Source organism: Solanum lycopersicum, chromosome 7 (genome assembly GCF_036512215.1).
Source record: "Solanum lycopersicum chromosome 7, SLM_r2.1".
Taxonomy (NCBI): Eukaryota; Viridiplantae; Streptophyta; class Magnoliopsida; order Solanales; family Solanaceae; genus Solanum; species Solanum lycopersicum.
The window spans coordinates 65,283,030-65,301,274 of NC_090806.1; the positions used below are offsets into that span (position 1 = coordinate 65,283,030).

Consider the following 18,245-nt stretch of genomic DNA (forward strand, 5'->3'; position numbering starts at 1 on the left):
AAATTTTCAACAATAATCGATTTGATAAGAAAAACTTCCAACTTACTTGCAAAACATGTTGTATGGCTACGAATCTGTGAAATTAGCTATAGTTTTGACTCTCGAAATTTGAATACCGCCATATAAATAATTCAGAAAAATGGCACAATGAGCATCAAATTACTATAAATGTCCACATAACATGAGTCTGTTCAAGTGTTACTCAATTGATATCACTATGTACTCCAGAATTACATTTGCATCATTTAGGTAAGTTGTAGTGATGAAAGCAATCAAAGAATTTAACAAACACGAAGACCAAAACTGCATATGCTTGAATGACCCTACAATAATGTCGTCATAGTGCAGCCATCATAGTCGATCTTGCAGCCTCTTTCTTCATCTCTGCAGCCTTTCCACTTCCGCGGAAATACATGTAGACTTGCTGCACAAGGTGGAGCAAAATTGAAAGATGCTTGGGGTGAGACAGAACCAAACAAAGTAGTATGACAAAGAGAGGTAGATGACTGAACCTGTATAACCCATATGCTCATCAATGTTTCAAGACAGAAGAATCCAGCTCCAATGAAGTAGAATATCTGCAAAATGAAGCGAATTTACAAGCATAATGTACGATCTCATGGGATTCTTGTATAAACAATGGGTAAAGAATTCTAAGAAGAGTTGAGATTTGTTAATATATCAAATAGCATGAATACGAACTCAGATGATATATACGGTTCAGTGGTGCTTTTAAAGGTAAACTAAAATGATAAAAGCTTACCCCAACCAAAGCATGCCAGCCTAAAAGATCAATTGCAGGCAAGATACCACTGTTAAACAAGGAAATGAAAAAAAGAATGAGCCATTATTATTTTAAGAAGAAAGCATCATATTATCAACGAAAACATAGTTTAGCTAAAGAACTAAATATAACTCAACAGCCAAACATGGTTTGTACCAGCAACCATTGCCCATTTTGACATAAAAGGTAACTTACGTCAAAGATTTTCCCTTGAAGAAAATTGGAGGTGCCACAGCAGCAATGATGCAGAATCCGATGTGAAACTACACGTTGGAAAAAAGGTACTCAGAGTCCTCTATAAACAACTCAGCAGTTTAAAGAAAAACCAAAAAGAAAATGTAGTATTTACCACGTAACTTAAGAAAAACCACCCAAACTTCAGCGCACTATCAGTCCTGCAAACAAAATGGATATCAGAATATACTCTTTTGGAAGGGACAATCACACTACGGAAATTAAAAGAAAAATGATATAATCGATTCCCTCCTATAGGTGAGCACACAACTAATTCTCCACACTAACTAAGGAAGCACAAATATGTACCTCATCGCACGATAGAGAGGCCGATACCACAATACATAGGCTCCTGGGACACCTGATATTAAGTAGATAACAGCAAGCAACCAGATAGTTGGACCTACAACAACAAAATGCAAACCTTAGACGGTTAGTTTTCACAAAGAATTAGAGAGGTCAGTAAATGAAGTTCCAACGCAACCAACCTTCTCCTCTGATCCAAGCTAAGGTGACAGCAACAAGGTTCCATACAAGACAGGCTGCCAGACCTGCAATTTACCATGTCCAATGTCACTCAACCATATGAGCATTAACTAAAGAAATCAGTTACAAGAAAGTAGTCTGATTGAACAATAAAAGAAAGAAAATGACTGTCATGAATCATTCTAACAAAAACCATCTAGAAATTTTTCTTCATTCTCTTTTATCTCAATTTGAACTGGTATTTTGAGATGTACAGCTACAAGTGATGTGAACTAGTATGCCTTTCAAATCTTTACCCCAAATTCCAAAGACAATAGCAGGCACTTAGAGGAAACCGTAGACCCTCTTAATCCATGTGTCACTAAAACCATTTGCACAAAAAGCTTGTCTAAAAGATAGAGTTTATGTTTTAAATTCTTTGGAAGCATATGATACTATTACGCAAGAACACTTTTTTTTTTGGAACATAGTCAACCAAGAAAGTAGTGAATAATAATATACAGAACACTTTTTTTTTTGGAACATAGTCAACCAAGAAAGTAGTGAATTATAATAATATGCATCCAAATCTTTTTTTTTTTTGGAATATTGTTAAAGTAATATGCATCCAAATCTTTCAGGTCAGTTTAACCTATAAGGTTGTAGATTACTTATTGGAAAGGTCAAGTTAGAGGCACTAATAGCATCCATCGAGAAGATATTTATAGGGAAGACATGTGGACATACCCAACAGTGTAGTGAATGCAACATATTGCAACTTCTGAAGATGAATAGGAATTTCATTTGCGATATCGTGATGAATGATGGGGAAGAAAGGTGGCCAATTCTTGTCTTCAATCACTACACCAGCTGAAAAAGGAAAAAGAGAGATCGGAAATAAAATCAATTAGCAGAGGGGAAAAATAAAGCAAAACTCTTGAATTAGTTCAAAGACTGTAAAGACAAACGTGTATACAGTGAAAACTACCTCTTGTTATTGCATCCTCCTTCCTTTTAAGTTCCTATATTAAACCAATAAAACTGACCATTAAATAATGTACAAAATGCCTAAAAGGAAAAGACAGCCTGCAGCACCTTGAACCAAATAAGAGATAATATCATCTAGAGCAAGACAACAATAATTATTTGGTAAGAGAGAATCTTACACGGCTTTCCTAATTAAAAAGCAATAGAATAGAAAGAACTTGTGTTTTCTATTGTGGAAGATATGCAAGAATAAATGTAGAGTAACAACCCACCTGTTCTCTTTTCTTTAATTCAGCCTCTTTAGCTTGGAGTTCTTTCTCTTTCTTCTTCATATCCTGATTAGTCATATGAGTAAAATACATGAAAACTCAAACCTATACTCCAAATGAACACAGGTATAGTAGTCACAGGGAAGAAAAAAGTGCAAACTAAATTTATCAAATCATAATTTTACATTTGAACCATCAAGAGGAATATCAACGGTTGCGCCACGATCATAGCCAGCAGGTTCATGAGGAAGAGGATAAGGCCTCGAGTTTGAAGCAGCAGGAACACTTCCATTATTCTGCAGAATTCAGTAAGTACTAAGTGCCATAATATGCACAAGTAAGGTACCCGTGTACCATTACTAAGACTAAAAAGAAGAACATGCAATGGATATTCTCACTATTCAAGAATGAAGATGAAGTCTTGCATAATATGTACACAAGAAACAATTCATCAGCTTTTACGAGATTGAAAATTTCCTGCTCCAATTATTTCAGAAATACAAATCAAACTAGATTGATAATCCCAATGATGAAGTCAGTAAGTTACATTGTGGACAGAGGACAAGGTGTTAAATTAAACACAAATGCATAAACATCAGCCCTTAGTTGTACATTTTGCTAGTTGGGTGTGTAGACAAAATTGATTTTGAAATAGCAAAGGAGACAAACTACTTCCCCTCATTTTGCTGACCACACTAGTTGCAAATGCACTACCATTTTGTTAAATACATTGACAGGTCATCAGAAGACCATAGACGCTAGTATCAAGATACTTGGTTGGGACCCTAGTATCAATAATAAAATCAAATCCCAATATCTCTATGGTGGTAAACTGCTACACTGGCTAACTAGGATGATCCACACTCTGGTAGGAATTGCTTCCTTTTTCCGAGAGATGAGGCTTGATTTATGAGAAAACTTTAGTGTATGATCCACCTTTTTCAGCAGCATTTGGGCCTTTCATGGGGTTAGAAGAATTTTGCACGTTTATTACATAGGATTATTTAGAATTCAAGAAAATGTAATAATTTCTCTTTCCATGTCTTCAGCAATTCACTTTTCAAATGAGAAAACTCCCGAGAACTTTGGAAGAAAATCTTATTGTGTTCATATAAAATGGCCCACTTCTATTGACCCTTATGTAGAGGTCCTCGGTCCTAAAACAAGAAAAAATATGAAGCACATAAAAAACTAAAAAACAAGAAAAGAAAAGGAAGCACGATTCAAGTAATAATTTGTGGGAAAGAGCAAAACACAAATGGAAAAATGTAAGTTCCATCTGCCATAGTTAAATCAGCACTGAGCACAATATCCATAAATACTAAACAACAACCAATCATCCCAAAGATGTTATACTGAATACTATTATCCCAATTTTTTTTTACTGAGACTGCAGTCACATTGTATTATTCTCACACTAGTGAAGCACAAAGGCAACAAAATTCCCACCCTTATCCTCCTGCTCAAAAAACTGATATTTTTTCTTCGGGTGTGTTCTGTAAGAGGGAAAACATCCGGTTTTCTCATGTTCGGTTGGTCAAAACTCTCGGAAAACATTTTCTCTAAAAAAACAAGTTCTTTAAGAATGACTTCCCTAATGGAAGTAGGGAAAACAAGTAGCATTCCACATTGAGTGTCCTCTCCGCCCTCCATCACACCTCATCTTCACCCCAAACCGCGTAGCCCCCATCCCACCGAACCACCTCTCATATTATTTATCTAGATTATACACAAATGTTTTTAGAATAATACTTTATGCTAGTGTACCGGACACAAGAAAATAAGTAGAAATCCACTTCTTTTCCTAGAAAACATTTCCCTTCATACTGAACACGCCCTTAATCTGCCATCACTCAATAGAAAAAAATCCCATTCTATAACAGAAACTACTTTGTTCACCTAATCTAACAATCCCACCTCATACATTGTCATCTTGCATGATTCTCATAAGAAAATCAAGCCACAACTCAATTCTCCAATAGCTCAATTACTACAATCTCGTTCACTGAAATTCAAATAGCTCCCAAATCCTAGAGAAGCAGAACTATTCTAGCTCATACTAAACATTTCAACAAACATCCCCCCCCAGAAAAGAAGTTGAACAGGAAAACACGATCCACAATCTTAGTAACAGATCTGACAATATTTACCAACTAAACAAAACTCCACACCCAGTATTCACTTTCTGCCAAAAAAAAACATCATCTTTAACACAAGAAATCCACCCCCTCAAACCCCATTTCGTTAAAACCCAAAATGTCACAAAATCTAGTAGTTAGTACTAAGTAGATAGTAAAGAAGAGTAAAAATGAATATATGGGTATATACCGAAAATGGGTTCACTTCATCTTCTTCAGCAAAAGGATTGTCATTGTAACGACCAGCCATCGCCTCTTCCACAGATCTGGATATGTTCAAACAAGCTCAAATCTAAAATCTTGAACAACTTGGGTTTTAGATTTCCAATATGTATACACCTTTTTTATGAAATAGACGTGATATCTTTACTACTTTTTTCCCCTGAATTTGCTTCTGCTTAAATATTCTTCTTCTTTTTGCCAGTAGAAATTGCACTGCACGTTACCAAATGTAGCTATTCATTCACGAGATGACAGCAGAGACAAAGGCTTTAATACAGCTCATCACTCACTCTATTTATATGAAGATAACAATCTTAGTATATCCTTTGAAATTATTTTGTTCCGTATTTGACGATGAATATTAATTACTCTTGGAAATTATTTTTATAGGATATTCTATTTATCCGGTGATAAATAAATCTTATCTAACTTTAACCAAATTATGAATTTTAACTTAATAAATATATATTCATTCCATTAAATATAAAAATAATTAATGTTTAAAAAAGCAAAATATTCTTTATTACTTCGTAAGTTTTTCTTTTAGTGAGACGTAAATAAAAAAACGTTACAAAAAACTTAAAAACAAATACTGTAAACTGAGAATAAGTATACATATAATGTCATATGTGTACACATTTGATTCTCTAGGTCGTAATCTATTTTTTCTAAAAGAAGAGAAAAGATAAAAACATGATAAGCTGCCCAATTTTAGCTCACAATTTTAAGGGAAATATATTTTTTATCTGTAATTACGGAAAAACAGTTTTTTCATAAAGAATTTTATACTTAATCTGGCCAATAACTAATTGGTAATCTCATGTGCTTATGGTAGTTTTAACCAACTAGAAAAAGTATATTAAAAATAATAATAATATTTGGAGGAATAATAAAATTACAACCTTCAAGTGATTATTCAATATATATCCATTGATGATACTGAAAGGCTGAAAAATGTGCTACCAAAGGTCCATGTTGAAGTGTGAAGAATATTCTTGTACAAACAATTGAAAATGTACAGCAGAACAAATAAAGATTTACAACTTTTAGATATACCAATTAACAAACATAAATAAGCTCTCAAAACAATGGGGTTAGTGCATTTTATGCATTCTGGTTTCTGTTTGGCCTATAACTGAACATTAGAATGATTTGCAAAAAATTGTACTGAGAATCAGGATAAACCCGAGCTGTGTTGCTTGAAATCGCGCAGTTTCTAGCCAGCCCTTTGTCTTGGAGGTATGAAGCTTTGCTGGCAGGGAACTGCATCTACAGCCTTAAAGTCTTTGGTTCCAAGTATCTCAGCTCGAGTTAAGTTCTTCGCAAAAGTAAAAAAATCTTGGAAGTCTTGGTTACTCCATGCCTGAATCTGCTATAGCATACATGTCTGGTTCAAATCATTCTTCATCTGATCTACTGGGAGATTCTCTTCTTATCATTTGTATGAGGTCTTGAACCACTTCTGACATTTGTGGCCTATATTCTGGCTCAGGCTGCAAGGAAATTTTAAAGATAGTTACAACAAAATGCGAAGGCAATTACTATACAACAGCTAAATCTAGTCATGCTTGGAAGAGCTATGAGACGGGCTTTACAAAACAGCCACATGAAAACTACTTCACTCTTTCGTTGATTAACAGCAATATGGTACTTTGTACTAGTTGCTCTGCGCACAATTGGTGAGTGCGATCAATCTATAAGATAGTGAATAGGATATAGAAGGTGGAGCCAAATGGAAATAATCCCTAATAAATCATAGGAGGCTTTTAATCTCCTCTTTCATTGCTACAAGGGTAACAGGAAGATGATAATGGAGAGGACACCACGAACAGGCTTCACATCGGAGTTACACCAACCAATTGGTTCCTTTTAACTTATCAGTATAGATTTCTGTTCATTGAAACATTCGAAATTTGACCATTATATAAATGCAATGGATATATCGATTGCAATGAAAAGTCCAACCAATAGAGTGTACCTCATTCTTCCTCTCCCCCTCACATACACAAGTATTTGGTTGAACAAAAAATTGCATAATACCTAGTGAGAAATTTACCACCCTCCCGAATAAACAAAAAGATAGGAAAAACAACAAGCAGAAGGAGAGGAAATGTAATATATCTGTTGCTTCTACAAGCTTTGTGCTGGATTCTGGCAGATCCGAATTGTGGCCCAACCCCGAAAAGCTTTGAATTACTATTATTTGCTTATATTGTTAGGCCAGGCCAGTTGGATTGGGGAAACACTGGGTGTTTAAAAAGGTTGTAATAGGGGATCTCTTGTACTGTTTTCTTCTCTTTTATAGTGGAAAATTTTCTTTGCTTCTTCCCTGTGGACATGGGTTTTGACAAACCTCACATAATCCTTGTGTTATTTATTATTTATTTGTTTGGTGTGATTGTGTGCTAGTTAACCACGTGTGTTCTGCCACAAGATTTAATTTGGTGAATAGGGCATTATCGGTAAATTGTTCACCAATCCAGACTTTCCTTGTGTTGTTTGCTTCAACTACAACATACACACACTCATCCCTGGGTCATGAAAAGGCATTCAGACACCAGAGCAGAAAAAGATTTGAGAACATCGACATGGATGTTTCCGCTCACTGTAACTTTTAACTATACCTATAAACCTGGTACATCTCATACTACAGATTCACAGATGTCCTTAAACTGGTAAATAATTCATAATCTAGTGGCTACGAAAAACAAAAGACACCCTGTGTAGAGTTCCTATATTGACATAGTACAGTTCCTTCCTTTTTACTTTTTATTTTGAATTTCTGTGATAAGAAATAAATCATTTCCCATGTTACCTTTTTCCTTCATTTGTACCCAAAGTTTGGTAAAGGATTGAAGAAAATGGAGATTTGGAAAAATTACTCGCTCGTAATAAAAGAAAAGATTAAAAAACTCACCAAAACGCAGCGGGAAATTATGTCAGCAAAATGTGATAATGACTTAAGTGGGTACTTTCCTTTGAGAGAAGGATCAACCATTCTTGTCAATGCATCAATATCATGTAGCTGAGGGATGGCCCATCTAACCAAGAATTGCTCTCCTCGACTTCGAGTTCTGAATATGATATATAGGTAATGATAAAGCTGGAAGAGAACAACAGAACAAAATTTATTCAATGAGATGCAAATGGCTTTACCGGTCATATGACATTCTGCCCGTTAAGAGTTCCAGCATCACCACACCAAAACTGTAAACATCACTCTGAGAAGTGTAAATCCCTGACTCAAATTCTGGGGCACCATAGCCATAGGTGGTAAGAAGTTGTCCTGACAACTGAAAATCAAGTACAACTTCACTTATTCAATTTCAAATTCCTTGGCACGGTGCATAAAGAAAAACAAAAGAGGCAAGGTTTCAGCAAAGAGTGATGCAGCAAAAATTGATGATCCACATGCTCCTAGAGTAGCAGATCAATTGTCATATGAAGTACAAGGAAAAAAGACCAGTCATATCCGTGATGTCTTTTTTAGCTCAATCTTGTGTTCTACTGTTTCTTATAAATGAGAGGAGACAATGTGGACTTCATAAAAATAAAATAGAATTCAAGTTTCTGAAATCCCCTTTAACTAACATAGTGAACCTGTTATTCCCACGTCTTTAGAAGTAAAAATTCTCAAACAGGGAAAAAAATACAGGACCTTATCACCGTCATATTAAATGTGCAGAGGCAAATGCCTCTACTTCTGAAGAATGTAGAGAATAGTTTCAAGGATCACTAAATTTCATCTCTTTGTCAAGGGGCAAAGATGAAAAGGCAAGTCCAGCATATGTTGGAAAGGATATACTCTCCTGCTTACAAATTCCACCAGTGTCTACTTAGATCTCGTGAAGCATTGAAATGTTATAAAAGGCTAAAACATGACAAATACTTCAGATTAGCTGGCAACCAGGTAGTCTCAGACTAGCTAGATTTGTTTCCTGATATCCAGATTTACAGGGACAGAGACTTAACCCGTCTGAAATTGACCATATAACTTTTGGCACTACTACAAAATCAACTATTTCTAAACTATAAGTTATCCATTTGCAAGAACCTATGTTTGTATTTAATTACTGCTCTACTCCGGTGTGTTACTTGGAAGCATTTTGATCATTGTTACACCCCTTTATTAACAGCTAGTACTATTTAGTTCACATTTTCACTTCCATCATAAACCTGGAATTTGCTTTTCTCTTAACTGGAAATGCAAGCAGAAAATGACCACCCCACCCCAAGAGGTAAATGTCCGCTTGTTCCATACTTCTAATCCAATTTGGATGGTAAGTTACCTGGCTCACGGCACCTGATGATATCAGTGGAGCTAAACCACAGTCAGAGATATGCACAGCCAACTCTTCATCAAGGAGAAGATTGACAGATTTGAAGTTTCTGTGGATAATAGGTGGCTCACAGACCTCATGGAGATACCTTCATTGCATAGAAGAACAAATAATTAATGTGAGATTTAAAATTTGTTTTAACAATCTAAGAATTAGATCAACTAGCGATCCCACTAATAATTCATGGGTGGGATGACTACGACGTTATTTTCTTTCAACAATCGTCTTCAACTTCCCTTGTATGAACTCATGTGGAGGACATAAACCAAAATATAGCACCAAATATAATGTTCACATATACTTATAAAGGCCATCTCCCACCTGTATTTTATCATTTTATGTCATGTCGTATGTACATGGCATGAAAGTTCAGGACTAGTTTGTGATTTGAGTTCTTTGCTACCTTCAAGTGCTAAATTATAATTAGAACTTCTTACAGAAATTTCTTATAGATCACTGCAAAATAACTCTTCAACACCAAATTTTTCCATAGCTTATATGTATATACTCGTATATTTGCATGTGGTTTGTATGTATATGTGACTGGCTATTTTACTTACTCCAAGCCTCTTGCAGCTCCAAGAGCCATCCGGATCCGTGTATCCCATGAAAGTTGTTGCTTAAATTCATCCTCAGAGTGCAGCGCATCTTGTAGTGTCCCGCTACTGCAGTACTCATAAACCAGAAGCCTTTGACCATGCTCTGCACAATAGCCCATCAACTCGACAACGTTAGCATGACGAATTCCGTCAATATTGTTTACTAGGTCAAGAAACTCATCATCCTTCTGTTGATTGGAAATTCTTCTGTCCAGCTTCTTGACAGCAAGTAACTGCATAAGCATTCAAAGTGTTAAGTGTCAGAAGTAAAACAATGTGACCACCAAATGATTCAAATAATATTAGCAATGGGATGAGGGTTAAGATTGCATGCCAGATAAACAAATGTATACTAAAAATTAAACAGGGAAATCATATATTCTGAGTATAAAAAAGTTTCTCGTTAGAAAAGATGCATCAGTATTTGGCAGATCCTGCTATACAGCAAATGAGAAACTAGGGTACAAATCAGAATGGTAAGCTCATGCAACTCGAATGTTGATTGTTCTATGACAGCAGTTTATCAATTGGTGTTGGCTACTTGAACAAAATGCCACTTAAAGATTATATAGGATAAGAACCAAAAGACGTCCTAAAAGAAAATTTAAGTTACAAGAAATATCTCATGAAGCAATTGGAAGTAATTTTGCTTTTTTCGTATTTATGAAATACAGTTTACCCTAATATATATGACTCTGAATTTCCACCAACAAAACCATATTTACATACTATTAGTCAGTCCGCAAATCATTCTTAAACAATTAAGCACAGATATGCAAGAGCAAGACACGTAATGCAACAACAGATAAGAGGCTTCTTTAGTGCTCGCAAAACACTGAAAAGACCCCCAAAAAAGGGAATTATAAGTAAGAAGAGAAAAGCTGACAATCTAGGTTCAAGAGAATACAGCAGTGTAGGAAAACACAGTTGGTAATTTCAAGTATCAAATAACATTATAGTTCATTCATAACTTGTACCTTCCCGTTTGGAAGCTCTGCCCTGTACACAGTTCCCAGCATTCCTGATCCTATCAGATTATCTTGAGAAAAGCTGTTGGTATATTGCTGAAGAGATGCGATTGTGTAAGATTTCACAGAAGTTAGTGGAAGTGGCCTGTGGGGAAACTTCATTGCAGTATTGTCGGCAGGTGGAATTGGCTTCACAATAACTCTCTCTTGAAGAAAGGGTGGTGGCGGTGGCGGTGGCGGAGGTGGTGGTGGGGGTGGAGGTGGTGGCAACATCGAATCAATATCAATTCTGCTCAGGTTTATCTCACTACTATCCTTCTTTGGCACTGCCCTCAGGTTTTGCACATTTAACTCCTGCTCCTGCTGTGGCATGGGAGTGCGGGTCGGTCTCCTTGGTTGTTGATCTTCCTTTGGCCTCACCAGAGGAGGAGCTGTTCAAAACATATGAAATCCACTTATCATCAAAGAGTAGAAGAGGTTAAGAGTCATAGCTTTTTAATTCTGAATGTTGGAAACACAGATATCGAATTCACGAATCTTTTGCAGGGTATTTATGATTGTAATAGAGAATTTGACAATCCTGTAGCGGCCATTGTCATTAAGGGGTCTCAATGGTTGTGGTCCAATTTTTTTTATAGGACCTGAAGGCTAGGCTAAACCTCCCTCAAAGGGATTCCTGAGCGGAACTCTTTTTCAAAGAACTGGCGATATTCCCTTAACTGCAATTAAGCAATGTCTTAACCAGTACACTAAACCTTTTGACTTGTGTCAAGAGGTGTCAATACTTGTATATATTTCATTAAATCAAAATTTGACCTCTATATATCATGTAAACAAAGGGGTGTCGCTTGACACCCCTGGGTAAGGGTGGGTCCGCCCCTGGGCACATGGATAACCACTATATATTTGCTTAGATGTCAAGACTGCAGACTCAAATAGAGCCTAAATTAAAGAGTGGTAGTTCTCCCTGTAAGAACTAAGGAAAAGAGCCAGACTAAGGAATACTAGCAATAATACACACAATAAAATAGTTGAGAGGTTTAATAATTTGCAGTACCTTTCTCTACATCATGTCCAGGTAGGACCAATAAACCATTCTCTCTACGATTCTCCCTGTCAGGAGCTATTTCGTGCCGTCTGGACCAATTTGTCTCTTGCCTTTCCCTAAAGCATCTTGGCAGAAAGAGCAGGATTGCTAATACCAATATTATAAATGAAAAAACTGATGCAATGGATATCCAGACTACCCTTTTAACAGACTTTTTGCTTCCTTTTGAACTAGACTCTGCAGTTGCTGATGGTCCATCAGCCTTTTGTCCAGGTTTTCTTTCTGAAGGTGGTGGTGTCTGTGTTGAAGTTGGAGGCTTAAAAAAGGGTGATCCTGGTGGCGCTGGAGGGGGTCTCGTAAACGAAGTAGGTGGAGACAAAGGAGAGATACTACTGTTGGGTGGAGACAAAGGAGAGACACTGTTGAAAGGATTTCCAGTGTTTCTGCACGTCAAGAACAAAATTAGCAAGTAGATGAAAGCACTAGCCATCAGTTCTCATAATTAAAGTCAGTCAAGAGTCAAAGCCTATATAAGACACTGGAAAAAAGAACGAAACAACTGATACATCGTCCTAGCATGGATCAATATGTACCCTTACCAATATCGTTCAATAAATCAAATTTCCCGGCAAACAAATCTTTTAGAACAACATGATATGAAATTCACGCCTGTGTTCATAACTTAAATAAATTTTAGCCCGCTAGTGAACTTAAATATGACCAAAATGCAGTCCATCATGCAGAGTGACATATGCATCATATATGGGTGTCATATGGTTTTTGTGATACTCTACCCTTTAGCCTATAATACCTCACATTTTTTCCAATTTACTGTGTACGCTAGATGCTTTTTTATCCAATTGTCAAATTGAGCAGCATAGTGCTAGGATTTTTCTTTTTTTAGGTAATTGTGCTGATGAAACTCCCTCTGTCCACTTTTATTTGTCATGTTGCCAATTTCGAAAGTCAAATATTAATTTGATATTTTAAACAAAAAATTTAGATATTCAAACACTATACAAAGTGTGCTATAAATTGCAAGTTTTTGCATATCAATATCATGAAAAAATATATCATAAATTGTTAGTCAAAGTTTTATCGTTTGACTCTACTCTTCAACATATCAGATCTCCAATAATATAAAAAAGACTTTGGTCTAACTCAATCCCAAAAGCTAGCTCAAGAGATGAGGACTGTCCAAGACCATATAAAGGAGTCAAATTCCTCATGCTACATGATGTGGGACTCAACAATTTTCTAAAATACTATTATTAAAGACGGTGCAGCTAACATACAGGCTAACACGAAACACCTTTTATAATATTTCTCCTGCTTATGACAAAGAGTATTGTAGTTCAGAACAAGGTTTTTCTAGCTTATAGGAATTTAACAAGGTCTTGTATTCACAAACTTACATAAAGACAGACACACACACTCGCACACATATTTCTACGAACATAAAATGTTTAAATGGATTGGTTCATAAATTGAGAAGTTTGCCAATAGCAATTGCATTTATTATTGCCAACCAACAAACTTAGGGTGTAATAAAGAAGTCACTCTGAACTCTTCCGGTGATCCATACTTAATGAGACGATGAAGCCTACACAAGTCTTGTCATTTTGTACAGAAAATGCTCTCCCCTTAGTGAAGTTTGATATTTATCAGTATGTTGACTAAAAATTTAGTATGGTCCCCTTTAGGGAAGTTTGATATTTACCAGTATGTTAACTTAAAGTTTAGTATGGTCTGAAGTGGGTAGGGAATATGAAGCTGAGAACAGATGATACATGTGCTAAAGCTTTAGGAGTGTGGAGTATAATTGTTGTTTATGTTAACGATGTAGCCCTTCAGATCTTATCTGCCTTAATTGTCCATGAATAACAAGCTGATCAAGGTTGTCACTCAGTTTAAGAAAGAGGGTATTAAGTATTAACAAAAAGTAAAGAGCAGTTTGGCATGTAATAATCAAACTTCAACAAGGATTGTCTCCATAATTTCTGAATGTGTCTAGCAGATTGTGTCAAACAAAGAGGCACACAACTGCACAAGAATGTAATAGGCGGCCAAGAATATGTTGTAGATTACACGCCGGAAGATAAACAACAGTATTAGAAGCAGAAAGTGAAATGTACTTACTTGAAATTGGGAATAGATAACAACTTCTGAGGTATGGGCCCAGAAAACAGGTTATTCTCCACATTCCTGGAGGGACACAAAAGATGGGAGATATTAGTACGATATATATCATTCTATCGACCTGGAGGTAGTATTTGAGTTAAAAGTAGTGAGGAAGAGTACAAATCTGCGAGAGGAAGATCTTGTAAAACATCAAGAGTTCCAGAAAGCTGGTTATTCTGCACATGTCTGAAAATCAAGAAATAAGCTGCTTTTGTATTGATCATTAATTATAAACCAATTCAACAATATGTAGAATCACTCACAGAGTAGTCAGGGAGGACAAGTTTCCTACTGATGACGGCAAGGCTCCGCTGAAACTGTTACTTGACAGATCACTGCAAGAATACAAATAATCCACCAATTATGGACAATTAAAAACCTCTATGGAAATATTGAAATGCTTTTGTTTTGGTGTCATACAGATTAACCAATGCTGTAAGGCCTTGAAAGGAATCTGGAAGTTCTCCAGTCAGTTGGTTTCCATTGAGAGACCTGAAACAAAAGAGAAGTATAGCTGACTGGAACCATGATTACGGTAATGGGAAATCTCCAATCTAAAATATAAGATGAAACTCACATTGCTGAAAGTTGACTTAGGGAAGATAAAGAACTGGGGATACTTCCGGTTAAATCATTATCTGAAAGAAAACTGCCAAAAGGTAAAGACAATTAATGGTTTGCCCAAAAGGTAAGCTGTAATAGTTCAAGCTTCACTCTCTGTTTCCCTTCTAGGATAATGATAATACATACATATTCTGCAATGTAACTGGCAGACTGGATGGGAAGGTTCCGCCGATGTGATTGTTACTCAGATCTCTGCCACAAAAAGTTTCAACAATTATTGTTCAGGTGTCACACAATAAAAGAAACCTCCAGAAAAGGAAGCATCCACATCACATGCACAGAAAACGCGACCAAATTATGACAAAGGAGATATATCTGTGGAGTACACGTACATTGTTTTGAGAGAAGAAAATGATGCTAAGTTATCCCCAAGTTCACCTGCCAAGTTAGCAGCATTTAATTGACTGCAAAGAAGATGATTAGAAGGATTAAAATTATAACTTCCAAATATCCATGAAATGCTGCAAGGAATAAGAGGTCGTTACATGGTTATTATATTCGTCTCCTCGCATACGACCCCTTGCCATTGTCCATCACATGGGTCTGCACTAACACCCCAGCCAGGAAGGGAAGGTGATCCCAGGGAAGCATGTAAGGCATTAATTGCAGCAACTAGACCAACAGAAAGGAAAATGCCAGAGTTAGAAATTACAAAACCATTGAAGAATATATTCATTTATTTTTTTTGAGATAAGAAACCATTGAAGAATATTGTTGATATTGATTCATGAATGAATTAGAAATTTCGATTCCAATCATTTAAAGAATGCTAACTTCAAACCAAGCGAAGCTTATATGATCAAGATGGCAATTACTAGATATTTAGGACAATAATAACATGTGTTGAATTCACACATCACTTGAGGAGGCCATAGCCCCCTACAGTTGACTAGCAACCTAGGAGTCAGTACTTCATTGCCTCCTCTTCCCCTTCAATTTCTGAGACCGTTTCTTTTTTTTTTTCTGAAAGAATGACAGCTTGTCCACACTTAGTAGAATAGGTAACTGTGGCATGCAAGTTTTTTGAGAATGTAAGTGAAACGATTAGGTTATTTTTATGGATATTGTTTGTGTATGATGGAGTTGTTTGTAAATTAATTCAAACAACATACTCAATGTAATCCCACGCAAACCTTACCCCCTACCTTGAGAGGTAGAGAGGTTGTTTCCAATAGACCCTCAACTCAAGAAAAGGCATATCAAAGAAAAAGAAACATAGGAAATAAGAAATAGTGGCAAAATACTATAGAAAGCATGACAAAGCATTCTGGGAAGAAAAAAAGAAAAGGAACAGTAATTGCAACAAAATCGTGCGATAATAAATAGTAACAAAAACTGAAGGGCAAGAAACTACGAGGAAAATACTAGTACTACCTGTATGAAAGGATAAGCAAGATAAAACTCCACTACCTACTAACCTTCTACCTTAATCGGTTTCCTCCACAACCTCATATCTAACGTCATGTCCTAACTTAATTCCGAAAATGGATAAAGACTATTCATTTAACCACCAGAAACAGTAACAGCAACAAAATAGTGCAATAAATGTAACACATATACAAGGACAAGAAACTACCAAGGAAATACTATGACTACTAGCATGAAAGGATAAGCAAGACAACACTCCATTATCTACTAACATTCTATTCTAATATGTTTCCTCCACAGCCTCCTATCTGCAGGTCATGTCCTAAATTAATTCGTGAAATGGATAAAGACTATTCATTTAACCGACCAATTTTGGATAACTCCAGCTCCCCCGACTTGAAAACATTTACCCAAAATAAAGTTCAAGTTAACAACTAGCTCAGCTCATAATTCAGTCTCCCATAACCAGCATTGCCGAAAACATGAAAACTAGCATCCCTCTCCAGCTCTACTTCAACGCAAAACAACTTGAAATATAATAATATTTGTTGTTCCTTACCATCTCCAGGGTCAGTTTCATCTGAAAGCTGAACAGCAAAAATCAACAAAATCCCCACCAAGATCTCCAAACTCAAGCACCCTAACACAGATCTCTTCCCACCCATTGATCCAAACTGTAACCCTTTTCTTCAATCTACTCTTTCTTTGGAAACACACTCTGCATAACCAATACATAAACCTCCAATCTGAAATAGCCCAAAAAAATCAGTACTTCAATCAAACCCAAAATTCATCATAACACAACCAAAAAGAAGCAAATCAATGACACCCAAACTGATAACCAAAATGGGTATTCAAAAATTGAGAAGTAGACAACAAATCTACAAACAAACAAAAAAACTAAACTCTTGCATAGTTGAAGATGGAGAAGTAAAAATTGAAGTAGAGTAACAAAAAGGAAAAACCCACCAAATATGAAGTAAATTATGAAGAAATAATGAGGAAGTAGCTGGGAAAAAACATCACGATTTCATATAATTTGAGCTGAAAATGAAAAAACAAAAGAACAAAAACTATAAATGCAAGCAAAGCATTGTTTTAACAGAGTAATAATAGTTGTAAATCTGGATGGAGAGAGAAAGAGAGAGGCTTTACTTTTGGAATAGCTGGAAAAAAGCTAAATGTAGAAAGTTGCAGAATTAACAACACTATGAAGAAGACTTCTTCGTCTTCTTATTTTTGTTTCTCTATCTACTTTCTCTCTCTACAATAAATAAACGTAATTATGTTGTTGTTTTTTAACTTATATTTACCTTCTTCAATCCTGAATATTCATATACATAATATTCAAATTTTCGAAGAAATGAAATCAAACTTAACGATATATTTTGTATTTCAAAGATTTAAATATATTTTCTTAAATATATTTTCTTAAATATCACATCGGACGGGCAGCAATATGTGTGACTTATGCATGTGTGCTTTGAGTCCACTTAGAGGAAAGTGAATTTCTAATTCCACTTGCCAACGCTGCGCGTGATTTTCTTAGCTTATTAATACTGACAGATGGAGTGAAATGATTGGTTTATTATATATTAACGGTCAATTAAACCGTTGTGTCGTTAAATGGCGCGTGTGATAATATGAGCTTGTTTTTTTAAAAAAATGAAGTGCTAGTAATATTAAAACTAAAATTGGCTTATTTCCCCTATTTTTTAAGCATAATACATAAAGAGTTTATATAAATAGATAATTAAATTATGTTAAATTAATCAAATAAATATATGTATTATATATACATAGAATATTATGTTGAACATAACACTATTATATAAAATGAATGTATCCATTTGATACTGTTTTATGTATAAAATTAAATTAAAATTCATAATATTAATTGATATCAAATTAAATTTCATGTTTACATGTTATATATATACTTTAGGCTGAATGATGAGTTATTAAATTATAGCCGCCATATTAAGAAACTGGACACAGAAAAACAAAATGGGAAATTG

The 18,245-nt window shown here is 35.5% G+C and overlaps 2 protein-coding genes across 6 annotated transcripts; both read right to left on the reverse strand.

Annotated features, from left to right (window-relative positions):
• Window positions 1–130: 130 nt before the first annotated feature.
• Window positions 131–5,459, reverse strand: LOC101259455 (secretory carrier-associated membrane protein 1). 2 transcript variants are annotated; one of them, XM_004243275.5, is made up of 12 exons: window positions 5,068–5,459; window positions 2,925–3,035; window positions 2,743–2,805; window positions 2,472–2,505; window positions 2,231–2,353; window positions 1,507–1,569; window positions 1,328–1,421; window positions 1,134–1,179; window positions 980–1,047; window positions 764–812; window positions 513–578; window positions 131–424 (listed from the first exon to the last, which is right to left on the reverse strand). In XM_004243275.5, the coding sequence occupies exons 1-12, from the start codon at window positions 5,125–5,127 to the stop codon at window positions 338–340; spliced, it is 864 nt and encodes a 287-aa protein (XP_004243323.1). In that variant the 5' UTR covers window positions 5,128–5,459; the 3' UTR covers window positions 131–337. The 2 variants fall into 2 exon arrangements, with proteins under 2 accessions (XP_004243323.1, XP_069143191.1); XM_069287090.1 differs by having other exon boundaries at window positions 2,925–3,896; window positions 5,068–5,361.
• Window positions 5,460–6,008: 549 nt separating this feature from the next.
• Window positions 6,009–17,521, reverse strand: LOC101259169 (protein STRUBBELIG-RECEPTOR FAMILY 3-like). 4 transcript variants are annotated; one of them, XM_010325414.4, is made up of 18 exons: window positions 17,383–17,479; window positions 17,197–17,271; window positions 16,787–16,973; window positions 15,345–15,471; window positions 15,192–15,263; window positions 14,986–15,051; window positions 14,813–14,884; window positions 14,656–14,727; window positions 14,499–14,570; window positions 14,356–14,421; window positions 14,194–14,259; window positions 12,064–12,497; window positions 11,016–11,437; window positions 10,000–10,271; window positions 9,389–9,527; window positions 8,256–8,392; window positions 8,017–8,173; window positions 6,009–6,592 (listed from the first exon to the last, which is right to left on the reverse strand). In XM_010325414.4, exons 3-18 carry the CDS (start codon window positions 16,890–16,892, stop codon window positions 6,497–6,499), a joined length of 2,376 nt encoding a protein of 791 aa, XP_010323716.1. In that variant the 5' UTR covers window positions 16,893–16,973; window positions 17,197–17,271; window positions 17,383–17,479; the 3' UTR covers window positions 6,009–6,496. The 4 variants fall into 4 exon arrangements, with proteins under 4 accessions (XP_010323716.1, XP_010323715.1, XP_069143190.1 ...); XM_010325413.3 differs by lacking the exon at window positions 17,197–17,271 and having other exon boundaries at window positions 17,383–17,521; XM_069287089.1 differs by lacking the exon at window positions 17,197–17,271 and having other exon boundaries at window positions 15,192–15,237; window positions 17,383–17,406.
• Between the last annotated feature and the right edge of the window lie 724 nt (window positions 17,522–18,245).